At 43.3% G+C, this 15,738-nt stretch overlaps 1 protein-coding gene across 1 annotated transcript; it reads left to right on the top strand.

Moving 5' to 3' along the window:
* Positions 1–7,018: 7,018 nt before the first annotated feature.
* On the top strand, positions 7,019–15,437 carry LOC122756417. The gene is given in 7 exon segments (XM_044005810.1): positions 7,019–8,748; positions 9,054–9,737; positions 9,821–11,443; positions 11,479–11,735; positions 11,948–12,390; positions 12,393–14,097; positions 14,099–15,437. Coding segments are annotated over 7 exon segments (6,951 nt in total). The 5' UTR covers positions 7,019–7,806; the 3' UTR covers positions 15,396–15,437.
* The last annotated feature ends 301 nt before the right edge of the window (positions 15,438–15,738 follow it).

Below are 15,738 nucleotides of genomic sequence, written 5' to 3'. Positions count from 1 at the left end.
GCAGATCGGTAATTTTAAAAGAAACCGAGCATTTAACAGCTCCGTCAGAGCTTTTTATACATGAGAAAAACTACTCGACAGAATCGGACTTCGGAAAACTAAAGGCACCATCTGATCTATTTTTTAATATTTGTAAAATACACATTAAAGTTTTTGAAAATATTTTTAAAAATAATAAAAAACAAATGTGTATACAAAAATTTATTGTAGACCAATGCATTAAGTGCACAAATGAGAGTAGTGATTTCTCATTATGGTGAAAATGAATGTTATGAGCATAAAATAGATCTTTTAAAAAAACTTATAAAAGTTTTGCTTTTTAAGCATTGCAAGTGGACTGTTATTGCTAATAGACAAAAAAGTCAAGCTAAACTCAGCATCTCATAAGTGAAAAAAATATAAACATTCAAATAATTGACGACTTTAAAAATTAAATTATATAATTAAAAAAAGTGGCGATATATAATAAAAAGCAATAGTTAGAAAACTAGCTTAGTTGGGGAACATGGAAATGTTTTAATGTTGAACATTTAAACATTTCAAGTCGACTCGAAGGTCATATATGTAAATATAAGACCCCATTACAATTGTAATGGCCTCCCCGTGGTGTTCCCTGGGTACCGATTATAAGATATATTACATATTATTAATTAACAATATAAATATAAATATGTGAACGGTAGCTAATTCGAGCGGCGCTTTTATCAAACGAATATTAAAAAAAATTCTTTTAAACCATAATAGTTACGAATCGAAATTGACCAAAACATTAATCAAATTTGTTTCTTAGATCAAAATTGATTTCGGCCCGAAAATCGTCTTCTAGCACAAGCACGCACACATACACACTATCTCCTTTATTGTTTTTACTCACACAAGCAAGTCAACTCTATTTTTAGATTTTTACGCTCTCAATTTTTGGCGAGCGAAAAGAGAGCAATTTCGGCCGTCACCAAAAAAGTGGCTGCATAGTGCAAAACCAATGTATGGCCGTTACGCATCTTGTTATTATAATGTCTTTGGTGGAACCTACAAAGTTAACCAGTCCTCGTTTGTTTCGTTTTGAGATGGGTATGCCATTCATTTCTCTTTCCATTTTTTCGGTTATATATGTAATTTGTGTGACATTTTTAAATTCTTGACATTGTTTTATTATACTATTTGTAAAATCTTTATTTTCTGATCTTCACACTTCTGTTCGTCTGGCGCCTTCTCGAGAGAGTGCCCGTACTCCTTCGATCGTGCACCGTCGATTATAATATATCGAGTGCCCTTCTTATCGATAGTTACAGTGTTACCTTACTTTTAACTTATAATATTTACATTATTTACATTCGGCCGACCTGACTACAGATCGACCACGATCTTTATAAACAAAGGGCAACAAGTTCGTTAACATTACTTATCCAAGGCTTAAGTCTAGCAGGTTCTAGCAGTTGAGTTAACTGGCAATCATGAATATCAACTACTTCGTATCGATCATTATCAAACACACGACTTATCCTATAAGGCCCACGGTACTTAGGGGCAAACTTCTTATTAATTCCTGCAGTAGTATCAACATTTCTGATGGCCACATAATCACCTAATTGATATTCACGAGGAGCTTTATGTTTTCTACTGTATGACTCTTCATTTCTTATCTGTGAATTCTGGATATTAACAGATGCGTTCTCACGGATGCTTACAAGATCTCTAGGTTCATCATTGAATTTATTCTCTAAATACTCAGAAAGCTCATCAACTACAGGTCCCTTTTGTACTACTCCAAACAATAAAACACTAGGCGCTACTTGAGTGCTACTATGTACTGCGTTATTGATGGCATATTCCACTTTATTAAGTAATTTGTACCAATCGGACTGACTAAGAGGTTCTGCTAATTTCCCTAGCATTGGCGTTAACACCCGGTTTACACGCTCCACCTGGCCATTAGCCTGAGGCGCTCCTGTGGCCACTTTTATGTGCTCAATGTCTCGCTCTTGGCAAAAGGTGGTGAACTCAAGTGACGTAAAACAAGTACCGCGATCCGATATAATCCTATGGGGTCGACTATAAAAATCAAAGTATTTACTCAACGCATCTCTCGCTTTTCTTGTACTAGTCGTATTAACGGGAAAAAGTTTGACAAACTTGGTAAAAGCATCAATAACAACCAGGAGATGCTTTCTCTTTGAAATGATACTCGGTAAGGGACCTAAATGGTCTATATGGAGTGTATGAAACGGAATACAAGGTTTAGGGATACTATGTAAGGTTCTGTTATGAATAGATCTCGGCACCGAATGCAAAATGCACGAAAGGCAATTTCTAATAAAATGCTCAACTTTAGTTCTCATTTCTGGAAACCAATAGGTCCTTCTTAAATCCTTAACACACTTATCTGCTGCCAAGTGACCTAGTTTTTCGTGAGATTTTCTAATTAGCTGTTCTTCCATACAAGCCGGTGCATACAAACAATAAGAATCGTCCACGTTCTTTCGACATACTAGTCCATCCCTTAACTCAAAGTTACGCACGTTTCCTCTCTCTAGTTTCTCTCTCAAATGAACTATATTTTTATCCCTCATTTGTTCCGTTTGTAGAATTAGGTCTACGTCATCAGGTGTTGCTCCTACAACTCCAACTAACGGTATTGATTTTAGAAAAGCGTCCTCACGAAACTCCAATTTATCATCTCCCCAGGCCTTTTTACTACCGTTCATGTAGTTACTGGCCGCTTTCTCACAATTTATTCCACCATTCTCTTCCCCTTCTTCTTCACGAAGGTTTTCTTCCAAAATAACACGAAGTCTCTCTAAGGGATCTTCACAAAGGTCATCAAGTGGCACCCTCTCAACAAGGTTGTCTCTACGGATTTCTAAAAGGCTTTGAATTATGCTATCTCTACTGTTGTCTCTAAGGTTGGTCTCTACGGATGTCTCTACGGTCTCAACAAGTTGGTCTCTACGGCTGTCTCTACGGGTTTCCTCAAGGTTTTCTAACAAGTCTTCATTATCGCCAAACTCACTATCTTTTAACAACTTGACAACTTCTATCTGTCTGCTTAAAGCGTCCACATGGGCCATATTTACACCCGGTCTATGCATAATCGAATAATCGTAATTCTCTAACTCAAGGGACCATCTGGCAATCCTAGGATTAATAGCTTTTCTACTAAGAGTTTGCACTAACGAATTGCAATCCGTAATTATCTTAAACGGTCTATGCTCAAGGTATACTCTAAACCGACGCAACGCATTTATAATCGCTAGTGTTTCCAGCTCAAAACTATGGTACCGGGATTCTGCCGCAGTGGTTTTACCAGAGTAAAACGAAATAGGATGAATTTTTCCATCATCTTGTCGCTGCAATAGTATAGCTCCAAATCCATGGGCACTGGCATCCGTATGGAGCTCGGTTTCTCGACCAGGACTGAAAATGGCTAAAACTGGGGGATTAGCTAAAGCGTTCTTTAAATCTTTAAACGCTTTTAATTGCTCATCATTCAGTGGAAAAGGACCCCCTTTCTTCAACTACTCTGTCAAGGGTTTAGCTATACGCGCAAATGACAGGACGAAACGTCTAAAATACGAAAAGAATCCTAAACAGGAGTGAAGACTATGAACATTCTGCGGCACAGGGAAATTTCTCAAGGCTTCCAAATGCGATTCACTAGGCTTTATCCCGTATTTACTGACACTGTATCCCAGGAATTCGCATTCCTTCTTCAAAAATACGCATTTCTTCTTGTTTATCTCCAAATTATATTCGCTAATACGATTCAAAAGTTTTCCCAAAATCTCTAGGTGCTCATCTACTGTCTTAGTCGCAATAACAATATCGTCCATATAAATTACTAGGCTCTTCTTTCTTATAAAATCTGAAAACGTTTCTGAAATAAATCGTTGAAACACTGCCGGGCCATTTTTCAATCCAAAAGGCATCCTCAAATACTCATATAGTCCTTGAGGGGTAACAAATGCTGTATACGGCACGGATTTTTCTGCGACCTCTATTTGATGAAACCCGCTCTTAAAGTCAATCACAGAAAAACAACATTTCCCTTCCAAATACTCTAGGCAATCTTCAATAAGGGGCAAAGGAAAATTATCTTTAACGATACGCTTGTTCAAACCACGGTAGTCAACGCACATTCGAATTTCACCAGACTTTTTTTTCACAAGGACCAAAGGTGACGCATAAGGTGAGGCGCTAGGACGTATTACTTTTTTCTTAAGCAAATCATCAGACAAACGAGACAAACGTCTCGGAGAACAGTAAAACGGAGTGGTATCGGTTAATCTAATAGATATCCGATATCTAGGTGCAGTGTTATAATCGTATTGGATACTAGAATAATGAGATTGAATAATTTTTTCACACTTATTTGCAATTTCCAACCCAAACTCAAAGCCTATCTCAAATGAATCCTCTAATGATGGCTCAATGTCAGCCAAAAATCTCTGCGCATCACTGTCAGTACCCAAAATTTCTACAGAATTTTCATTATCTAAACCAGAGTTGTGATTATGACTTAAATTTTTGGGATTATGAATAGCTGTACTTAAGTTATTTGTATTGTTCATTTTAGCGGTGAAAAGGGAAGAGTCTTTAGATTTATAAGTATCATTATTGATTCTTTTATGAACTAATTGAACGTTCATTACCTTCAGTGCGTCTCGACCAATTAATACAGGGAGTGGTAATATTTTGTCATCAACAATATTTAAGAGGATAGAATATGTTTTCGCATAAAACTTAACAGAGGCTTTCAAAATGCCCCAAATCAAAATTTTAGGTCCCCCTAAACCAGAGTACTTCGATTTCTTTGAACTTAAAACAATATTTTTCGGAATTAATGACTTACGAATTAAGCTTACCGGGCTGCCGGTATCAAATAGACTTAAGATAGAAATATATTTTCCCTTTTCACCTCGCAAACCTCAGATCTCGATTTTTTGAATCGCTGCCAATATCTCTGATCCAGACTTCTCCTCATCCTGCAGCACTGCCGGCCTGGTTGACACCCTCCGCTCGGGGCATTGCTGGCACGCTAAAGCGTGGCCTCTTCGGTTGTTTGCACTCTCTAGCCATTTGTCCCATTTGCCTTCAATTGTAGCAACGAATGTTATCGGGCATGGACACACGGACTTGGGGCGTCACCACTTTTGTTTTCTCCGCCGACTTTGAAATTTCGGCCATCAACTTCTTGAATTTGTCGTAGATCATAATTTTGTTTCGCAGCCATTGCAGACGCATCTCCGGATTCATCTCCCAAGCCTTTTACGATGAATCGAATAATATCTTCTTGTGCCAACTCTACTTGTCGCGAAATGCCGCACATGGAGAAAAAATACTGGAGAGCACCCTCGTCAGGTAACTTCTTCCTGGCTTCCAGTTGCTTGAACACATCGAATGCAGTAATCTTGAGGTCAAAAACGGCTATCAGCTCTGCTCGCAGACTCGGCAAATCCAAAGCTGCCGTTTCGTTCATAAACACTCTTGCTGATCCAGACAGTAAACGTTTGGCGAAGATAAAACGTTTTTTCTCCGGCACGCAATATATATCCATTATATTCGAAAAGTCGTCGATCCAACGAAGCACAGGGTATCCATTGTCTCCAGAAAACGATTGAATTAGGGCATCCAAATCACTCATATCAATGTTGTCTTTTTGAGCTGATTTATTTTGGCCCAACGCGTTTTCTAAATCAGCCACTCGTTTGCGCGCAGCGTACAGCTCTTCAACTTGCTGCAAATGTTGTATTTCTGCCTCGACGTCCGCCATCACTCGATCATGACGCTGCACGTTCGCAGCCGCCACATCAGAACCTTCCAGAATTTCATCATACGCCGCCACTCGAACACGACGCGGCACGTTCGCAGCTGCACTACCAGGAACTTCTCCAGACGCCGCCAATTCGTCACTGCTCGCCAACACACTATCGCCGTCTCTTTCTTGCTCATGTTCAATTTCGCAACTAACACCAGCGTCGCATCCCGATCTTGAACTTTCGGCTACTTTGGGCGAGGTTTTATCTATTTTCAACTCCTCCAGGTTTAGCTTATCCAGTTCCAAATGCTCTAGGTTTGACTCCTCCATGTTCAGCTTCTCCCGTTCGTTTGCTTTCTTATTGTCCATAATGGTTTTCGCCGCTGCACGGAGTTGATATATGGTGGCGTCTTCTTGGAAAAACACGTTCTCTCGCTCTAGAATAACTTTCAGCTCAGGTCTCGTTCTTTTTAATATTTCACTATATCTCATAACAAAGGCGTTCTATTTTATACGGGCCTTGACCCCACACATGGTATGTAAAATCTTTATTTTCTTTTATTTTCTGATCATGTTTGATGGTCAGTTTTATTTTGGAAATGTATTTCGTTGTCTCTATTTGGTCTACGGTATCTTTTATAAATTCAATTTGACTTGCAAAATAGTTTATGGGTTTTTCTGTAATTTCAATCTAGGCTTCTTTGCTTTCTGATGAACTGTGTATTGTTGCTGCTGTTGAAATATTTTCGAGATCTCAGGAACTACAAGCGCTAGACAATTGAGATTAAGCATACAGACTCCAGGGACATAGACGCAGCGCAAGTTTGTCGAATCATGCTGCCACGCCCACTCTAACGCCCACAAACCGCCCAAAACTGCCACGCCCACACTTTTGAAAAATGTTTTGATATTTTTTCATTTTTGTATTGGTGTTGTAAATTTCTATCGATTTGTCAAAAAAACTTTTTGCCACGCCCACTCTAACGCCCACAAACCGCCCAAAGCTGCCACGCCCACGCTTTTGAAAAATGTTTTGATATTTTTTCATTTTTGTATTGGTCTTGTAAATTTCTATCGATTTGCAAAAAAACGCCCACTTTAACGCCCACAAATCGCCAAAAACTGTCAGTGTTGAAGACTCTCCTTCACACTTCCACTAACTGAGTAACGGGTATCAGATAGTCGGGCAACTAGACTATACGGGTATTTTATATTAATATATATCAATATATATATAAGTTAACAACTAAGAGTACCAACACTTTTGTCACCAATACACAAACACTAGTACTTCATATAAACAATGCTGACGCGCCCCAACCGAGTTCAGCGCTCCGCGCTACGAACGGTCAGCAACAGCAACCGGACACCCCTTATCCGGGGTACCGAGCTATGTTGCATAAATGCTGAGTCGGCTTGCCGACCATGGGTTTATGGCGTGATGCATTGGAGCCAGAGTAGATCCACACTTTCATATTCTTTTGTATTTAGTCTTAAGCCAGAGCTTTAATAAAGAGCAGCTATTCACTCCGGCACGCAGCCGTAAAATATCATTTTATTATTTGAATACTCTCGCTGAGCCAAAAGGCCAGCGATCGACAAAGAGGGCAAAGTCACGCCCTCCAACCTAAACTTCGTAAGAAGATATAAATCCCTGGTGGCAGCATCGTACCGGATCCCACGGGAAGGAATATCCGCACGTCAGGAGGCCATATTTTGTGTGGAATATTAAATAAATAAAAAAGCTAACAGCCCTTTTTTGCATGCTTTTAGGGAGCATTATTTTCCACATCATACTTTTACCAACAGAAAATTCTGTAGCATACCCCAAACGTAAATTCTACTTTACTTTACCTCGACCCATTGATTTTACACAGCCTACTTTTTACAAGAGTAAATTCTGTGCAGACCTTTTCCTTGTCGTTTTTAGGGGAAACACCTTTTTCCCTTTGTGTCGCCTTATATTTCTCGCGCGTGCAAATATCACGCCTCGCATAGCCGATCGACCGTGCTCGGAAAGAATTAATTTGCGTGGTGTCAACCAATGGTAAATGAGTTGGACGGCATATAGAAACATAAAAGTCGAAGACGTTAGTGACGACGAGTTTAGTTCAGAGCCAGTAGGTTTTTGTCCGAATACTACAAGTAGCACTGCAGCCATGGACGCCGCACAGCTACAAGCTATTATAGCTGGAGCTGTTAGCCAGGCTTTGGCTGAACAAGAACACAGACTAACGCAGGCCTTCCAGGCACAATTAGATGAGGTTAAACAGCAGATGCAAAACTTGCGTGTAGAAGCACCACAGGTAGAGGCATACAAAAAAATAATCCCAAACCCTGACGTACGGTGCGAAGTCAAGCTTGACATTGTGAAGACCTTGCCAGACTTTTCGGGGGAACAGGACGACTATGTGTCATGGCGGCAGTCAGCCGTAGACGCATACGAAATCTTCAAACGGTATGACGGTAGCGAGGCACATTACCAAGCTGTCTCGATTATCAGGAACAAAGTTAGGGGGCCAGCGAGAGGGCTACTAGTTGCCCATAACACAGTCCTAAATTTCGATGCCATTATTGCTCGACTGGATTGTACCTACGCGGACAAAACGTCGCTGCGCGTGCTTAGGCAGGGACTCGAAACAGTTAGGCAAGGAGAGCTTAGCCTAATGGAATATTACGACGATGTAGAGAAACGATTGACGTTAATAACAAACAAGATCGTTATGACTCACGAACCGGACAGTGCGATTCTGTTTAATAATGAAGTTAGAGAGGATGCTCTCCACGCATTTATTGCCGGTCTTAGGAAACCCTTGAGGGCCATAGTCTTGCCGGCGCAGCCCAAGGATTTGCCCTCAGCTTTAGCTTTTGCTAGGGAGTCCGAGGCTACCATAGAACGCACAAACTTTGCCAATACATATGTGGCGCCCAGACTGGCAACACGGCGTAAACAAGTACTAACGCCAAGACCTTTCCTGGATGACGATATCTTCTGATATCGTCAGACTGGCCACTCTGGACTTCAACCCCGCCGCGCAACAAGCTTACGGCATCAAGTCAACATTATATTGTATTTCGAATTAAATAAAGCAGTAACTACTTAAGTTACCATATTGGTGACCCCGCAATAAACAAAATGAATACCGGAGATTGTTCGCCTGCACCGCCAACTTCGCCTGACGCTGGTGAAATTCAATGCGGCAACAGCGCAGGCACCGTTATTCCTGTCGTCGAGTCGGTTGGCGTCATCAAGCTACCGCCTTTTTGGAAGCAAAATGCGCGGTTATGGTTTGTGCAGATCGAAGCGCAATTTCAATGCAGCCGCATTTCTTCAGATAACACGCGCTACTACCATTTAATCAGTGCTTTGGATGCTGATATAATGACTGAAGTATCTGATGTTCTGGTGCAACCCTCGGAAGTCAACAAATACGAGCACCTGAAGGAGATTATCATCAAGCGCTTTACGGAATCACCGGACAGACAGTTGCAGCGCGCTTTGCTGGAGCTTGACCTTGGGGACAAGAAGCCCTCGCAGCTCCTTCGGCAAATGACAACTCTTGCTGACGGTCGCGCGTCTGCAGACGCCTTGCGAGTCCGCTGGCTCTCTCAGCTACCGCAGCACGTACAACGGAGTTTGAAGCTCCTACGCTCAGCAACTTTGGAAGCGCAAGCTGCACTCGCTGACGATCTCATGGAAGAGGAATCGGGTTCTTTTGTCATGGCTGCTGGGCCCTCCTCGGCACAATTCAGAGGCAACACCCGCGAATACCCGCCGGCAGCTGGCACAAGTGTCGTGGACGACTTGAAACGCGACATCGCTGCCATCAAGGCCTCTTTAACTCATCTCCAGAACATGCAGCCCTCCAGCCATTCTTGCCCAGCCGATCGCAACGAGCAGCAACTCCGATCACCACGTGTCTGCTTTTATCATGCCAAATTCGGACCAAATGCACGAAAATGCTCCTCGCCCTGTGCCTGGGTGCCACAGCAGGGAAACTAAAGAAGCTGTCATCTGTTCAGGCGACTGGTGACAGCAAATCTCCAAGCACTCGCCTCTCAAAGGAGTACCGACTTCACATAATCGATCGTAATACCAACATAAAATTCCTTATTGATTCCGGATCAGTCATCTCACTCATACCTGTTTCGATAATCAAGGGAATGCATCGTCGCAAAGACGACTTCAAACTCTTCGCGGCCAACACGTCTATAATTGATACATACGGCACGCTAAATCTAACTTTTGGTCTCAACCTACAGCGTAAGTTCACCTGGTCGTTCGTCGTTGCGAACGTCCAATCAGCAATCATCGGAGCAGATTTCCTCACGCACCACGGCCTCATCCTCGACCTCAAGGGTAAACGCCTTATGGATCCCTCAAAAGCTGTTTCGACCAAAGGAGAAGTTGCAGAAGCAAAACTTTACAACGTTTCTACAATCAACGTGCAAAGTTCCAGTGGAATAGATCGCCCGTACTCCAATCTTCTTAGTCGCTTTGTGCAGATCACTCGTCCTAATGCGCCTTTAGCAACCCGCATTCATAATGAGGTTGCGCATTACATTCAAACAACTGGCCCACCTGTTTTCGACAAGCCAAGAAGGCTGACAGGCGAAAAATTAAAAGCGGCACGCCGGGACTTCGATCTCTTACTCCAGCAAGGAGTGATTCGTCCCTCCAGCAGCCAATGGGCCAGTCCTATTCATTTGGTCCCCAAGAAGAGCAGCGAATGGCGCACTACTGGTGATTATCGTAAACTTAATGCTTCCACTATTCCAGATCGCTACCCGATTCCCCATGGGGAAGACATTCTTCAACGTCTGCATGGATGCTCGGTTTTCTCCACAATCGATTTGGTGCGTGCCTACCACCAGATCCCAGTCGCGCCAGATGATATTCCAAAAACAGCTGTCACTACACCGTTCGGCCTTTTCGAATTCGTCGGCATGCCACCTGGACTGCGCAATGCAGCGCAAACCTTCCAGCGCCACATGGACAACCTGCTTCGAGGCATTCCATTCGTAGGATGCTATATGGACGACATCATCGTGTTCTCCACAACGCATGAGGAGCATTTGAAGCACCTCCAGACAATCTTTGAGATTTTGCAGAGGAACCACCTGCAAATTAACCCTCAAAAGTGCCAATTTGGTAAAAGTGAGGTCATTTTCTTAGGGTTCCAAGTCAATGCGAGCGGATTCAAGCCCCCTGTTGAGCGCACGCAAGCAATCAACAGTTTTCCCAAGCCTCAAACTATCATGGAATTGCGCCGGTTTTTGGGAATGGTCAACTACTACCGACACCTCATCCCACACGCAGCTCAGGCTCAAATCCCGCTCACAGACTACCTAAAAGGCGCAACCAAAAATCACAAGCGCGAAATAGCCTGGACCGGCCCTGCGGAGGACGCATTCCAGGTCTGCAAGCAAGGAATTTTACGTGCCGTGTGCTCTTCGTTCCTTTCCCCATCGGCTCACCTCGCCCTTAAAACGGACGCCTCCGATACAGCGATCGGCGCTGCTCTCGAACAACTAGTCGGCAAAGTCGTATCCCCAACGAATTTTTTGAGTCGCACACTCCAACCGCCTTCAGCAAGGATCACCGACTCACCGAGCAACTACGTCAACATATCAGGACAGCCCCACCTACTCCTGCGGCGCATCACGCTAAACCACCTGTTTTCATTTGTAAGGACCTGAGAACTTGTACGCACGTCTTCAAGCGAGTGGCATCTGTTAAAAAACCACTCGAGCCGCCTTACACGGGACCTCATCGGGTAATACGCCGGGTTGATGACAAGTTCTACGTCATCAGCATTCATGGACAAGAGAAGGCCATATCAGTCGACCTCCTCAAGCCTGCCTTCATAGCTGAATCTGACGCTAGCGAAGACCACCACGAGGATCCACCGCCTGACCAACAGATTTCGCAGCCACCTACGCCACCGAGCCCTGCACCTGCAGCTCCAGAATTTATACCGTTACCTTCACCACCTGGCGAAGTCACTGGAGGGGGAGTAGATGTGGCGCCCAGACTGGCAAAACGGCGTAAACAAGTACTAACGCCAAGACCTTTCCTGAATGACGATATCTTCTGATATCGTCAGACTGGCCACTCTGGACTTCAACCCCGCCGCGCAACAAGCTTACGGCATCAAGTCAACATTATATTGTATTTCGAATTAAATAAAGCAGTAACTACTTAAGTTACCATACATATGCAAAGGTTTTAGAGGACAAGGCAACCGCCTATGAGCACCGAAAGGATCGAAACCGCTCAAAGGAGCCGCATGGAAAATATAGCAGGGCCGGGGACGGCCTAGGGAAAAACCCTCATTTTTACAAGAAGCAGGGTAAACAAAATAATTTTGCCCAGAATAATAACAGCTATCAGAATCAAGCACCTGAGCCTATGGAGTTAGGCTCCACTGTAACCCAACAAAGGCAACCGACCTCCTTTGGAAACGGTCAGCCTACAAACGCCAAGGCCGAGAGTACTCAAGGCCAGAAAAGATTCGGCTCCGCTCGCATGACCGGGCAGAGGCGTCAGAAATTGCAGAACACTATGCAACAGGCTGAAGAGAATAATGGCGGCGAGTTAGATGACGAATCCGATGAAAATGATCAGATCAATTTTTTAGGGAGCGCTCCCGACTGCCGTTCATTGAACGACAGCTCCAAGGGAGACTACTAAAAATACTAATTGACACAGGGGCGGCGAAAAACTACATCAAGCCCGTAAAGGAGCTTAAACATGTAGTGCCCGTCGATTCCCCTTTCACGGTTAGTTCCATTCATGGTTCTAACAGGGTTCACCAAAAATGTTTAATGAATATTTTTGGAAAAACATCTGCGTTTTTTCTTTTGGACGCACTGACACCATTCGATGGTATAATTGGATTTGATCTCCTAGCTCAAGTAGGAGCAAAACTCGACGCAGAGAAAGGTACGATAAATTATGGTTCTGTTTCTGAGAAGCTTCAGCATCATAATTGCGATAATGTTAATTTTACTAACGTAAATGACATCGCCGTGCCAGAGCCTGTAAAAGCGCAATTTCGAGGTATGATCGAAAACAGATCTAAGGCATTTTCAGCCTCTAACGAGGCACTGCCGTTTAACACCTCTGTTGTCGCCAGAATTCGCACAAGCGATGATAAGCCGGTATACTCCAAGCTATACCCGCATCCAATGGGTGTATATGAGTTTGTTAAGCGAGAAATCGCAGACTTACTTCAGAAAGGCATCATTAGAACCTCTAAATCGCCTTACAACAATCCAACATGGGTTGTAGACAAAAAAGGCCAGGATGAATTGGGGAACAAAAATAAGCGTTTAGTTATAGACTTTAGGAAACTTAATGAAAAAACCATCGCTGATAAATACCCAATGCCAAACATCTCCATGATACTGGCGAACCTAGGAAAAGCTAAGTACTTTACGACGTTAGATCTAAAGTCTGGCTACCACCAAATATACTTGGCCGAACAGGACCGCGAAAAGACCTCTTTTTCGGTAAACGGCGGAAAGTATGAGTTTTGTCGGTTACCGTTCGGATTGAAGAATGCGGGAAGCATCTTCCAAAGAGCGATCGACGACGTCTTACGAGACCAAATTGGCAAGTCATGCTATGTTTACGTAGATGACGTCATTATTTTTTCTGAAAACGAAAATGACCACGTCAAGCATATAGATTGGGTTTTAAAAAGCCTGTGCAATGCTAATATGAAGGTATCCAGCGAAAAAACACACTTCTTTAAGCAGAGTGTTGAATATCTGGGATTTATTGTTACCAATGGAGGTGCAAAAACCGACCCAGAAAAAGTAAAGGCCATAAAGGAATATCCAGAGCCTACAAATTTGTATGAGCTAAGGTCATTTTTGGGTCTGGCCAGTTATTACCGTTGCTTCGTGAAGGACTTTGCGGCGATCGCGAGGCCCTTGACAGACTTGCTGAAAGGAGTAAACGGCTCTATCAGCAAACACATGTCCAAGAAAACACCTATTGAGTTTAGTGATTTGCAGAGAGATGCATTTGAGAGGCTGAGGAACATCTTGGCTTCTGAAGATGTAATGCTCAGATACCCCGATTTCAAGAAGCCATTCGATCTGACGACGGATGCCTCTGCGAACGGTATTGGTGCGGTTTTATCGCAAGATAAAAGACCCATCACTATGATCTCTAGGACCCTGAAAGAAAGCGAGTCACACTACGCAACAAATGAAAGAGAATTGTTGGCCATAGTGTGGGCCTTGGGCAAGTTACAACACTACCTCTACGGCACTCGCGATATAAATATTTATACGGACCATCAGCCGCTGACATTCGCGGTGTCCTCCCCGCGGTGACGCTCTTTCTAGGCAGAACATTAATGCCCTACAAAATGAGCCTCAGTCAGACGCTGCGACTATCCACAGCGAACTGTCATTGACCTACACGGTCGAAACGACAGACCAACCGGTGAACTGCTTCAGAAATCAGATTGTCATAGAAGAAGCACGTTTCCGACTAAAACGAAGCTTGGTGTTGTTTCGCAGTAAAACTCGCCACCTTATCAATTTCGCCAACAAAAGCACCATTTTGGAATTGCTGAAGGAGGTCGTAAACCCCGAAGTCGTGAATGCGATACACTGCGATCTACCCACCCTGGCAAGTTTTCAACATGATTTAATTTCTCATTTCCCAGCTACGCAGTTCCGATACTGTAAGAATATGGTTATAGACGTTACGAATAGAAATGAGCAGTTGGAAATTGTCACGACAGAACATAATCGTGCACACAGGGCGGCTCAGGAGAATACCAAGCAAGTCCTCCGCGATTACTATTTCCCCAAAATGAGCAGCCTAGCAAAGGAAGTGGTTGCAAATTGCAAAATATGCACCAAAGCCAAATACGACAGGCATCCTAAAAAACAAGAGCTCGGGGAAACACCCATACCAGGCTATACCGGCGAAATGTTGCACATCGATATCTTCTCAACTGATAAGAAGCAATTCTTAACATGTGTTGACAAGTTCTCGAAATTTGCAATAGTGCAACCAGTGCTGTCCAGAACAATAGTGGACGTCACGGGGCCCCTGCTTCAACTCGTAAATTTGTTTCCCAAAATCAAAATGATATATTGCGACAATGAAGCCGTCTTCAATTCGGAGACTATCACCTCCTTACTTAAAAACAACTACCACATAGACATTGTAAATGCGGCCCCGCTGCATAGCCTGTCAAACGGTCAAGTGGAACGATTCCACAGTACCTTGACAGAAATAGCCAGGTGTCTTAAGTTAGACAAAAAAATCAGCGATACGACAGAATTAATATTGAGGGCAACAATAGAGTATAATAAGACCCTACATTCTGTCACTCAGGAGAGACCAGTCGAGATTCTCCACACGGGTTCTGATGATCGCTGCCTAGGCATAAAAGACAGGCTGGTAAAGGCCCAGCAAAACAACATCGAAAGATGCAACCCAGCTAGGCAGAACCGTGTTTTTGAGGTAGGAGAAGAAGTGTTTGTCAAAAACAATAAAAGGTTAGGAAATAAGCTAACCCCGTTATGCACAGAACAAAAGGTGCAAGCAGACCTGGGAACGTCTGTTCTCATTAAGGGGAGGGTGGTCCACAAGGACAACCTCAAATAAAATTCCCACTTTTATTTGCCTATTCCTAGTAGTAAGCCAGATTTAAGTATTTGTGCCGTGGTCTCATTCTACGTTTGGTTTGCAGGTTCGCCATCATAACACTCATCACCCTGGCAGTGGCAAGTGCTCGGATTACCGACTTTTCCCACGCCAAATACATTCCCGTCGTAGATGGAGACGTATTGGTGTTCGAGCATCGTAATTGCCTGAGGCATTCGAGCAACCTGTCTGATTATATTTACATGGTAGATGAAACAAAGAAATTGTCCGCTTCCTTTCCACAATCGCATATGCGCAAGTTGTTAGACGTGGATACAGATCACATTATAAACTTGTTGTCCAT

Source organism: Drosophila santomea, chromosome 2R (assembly GCF_016746245.2).
Source record: "Drosophila santomea strain STO CAGO 1482 chromosome 2R, Prin_Dsan_1.1, whole genome shotgun sequence".
Taxonomy (NCBI): Eukaryota; Metazoa; Arthropoda; class Insecta; order Diptera; family Drosophilidae; genus Drosophila; species Drosophila santomea.
Note: the sequence above shows the minus strand (reverse complement) of the source record. Positions and strands in the feature narration are given on the sequence as shown.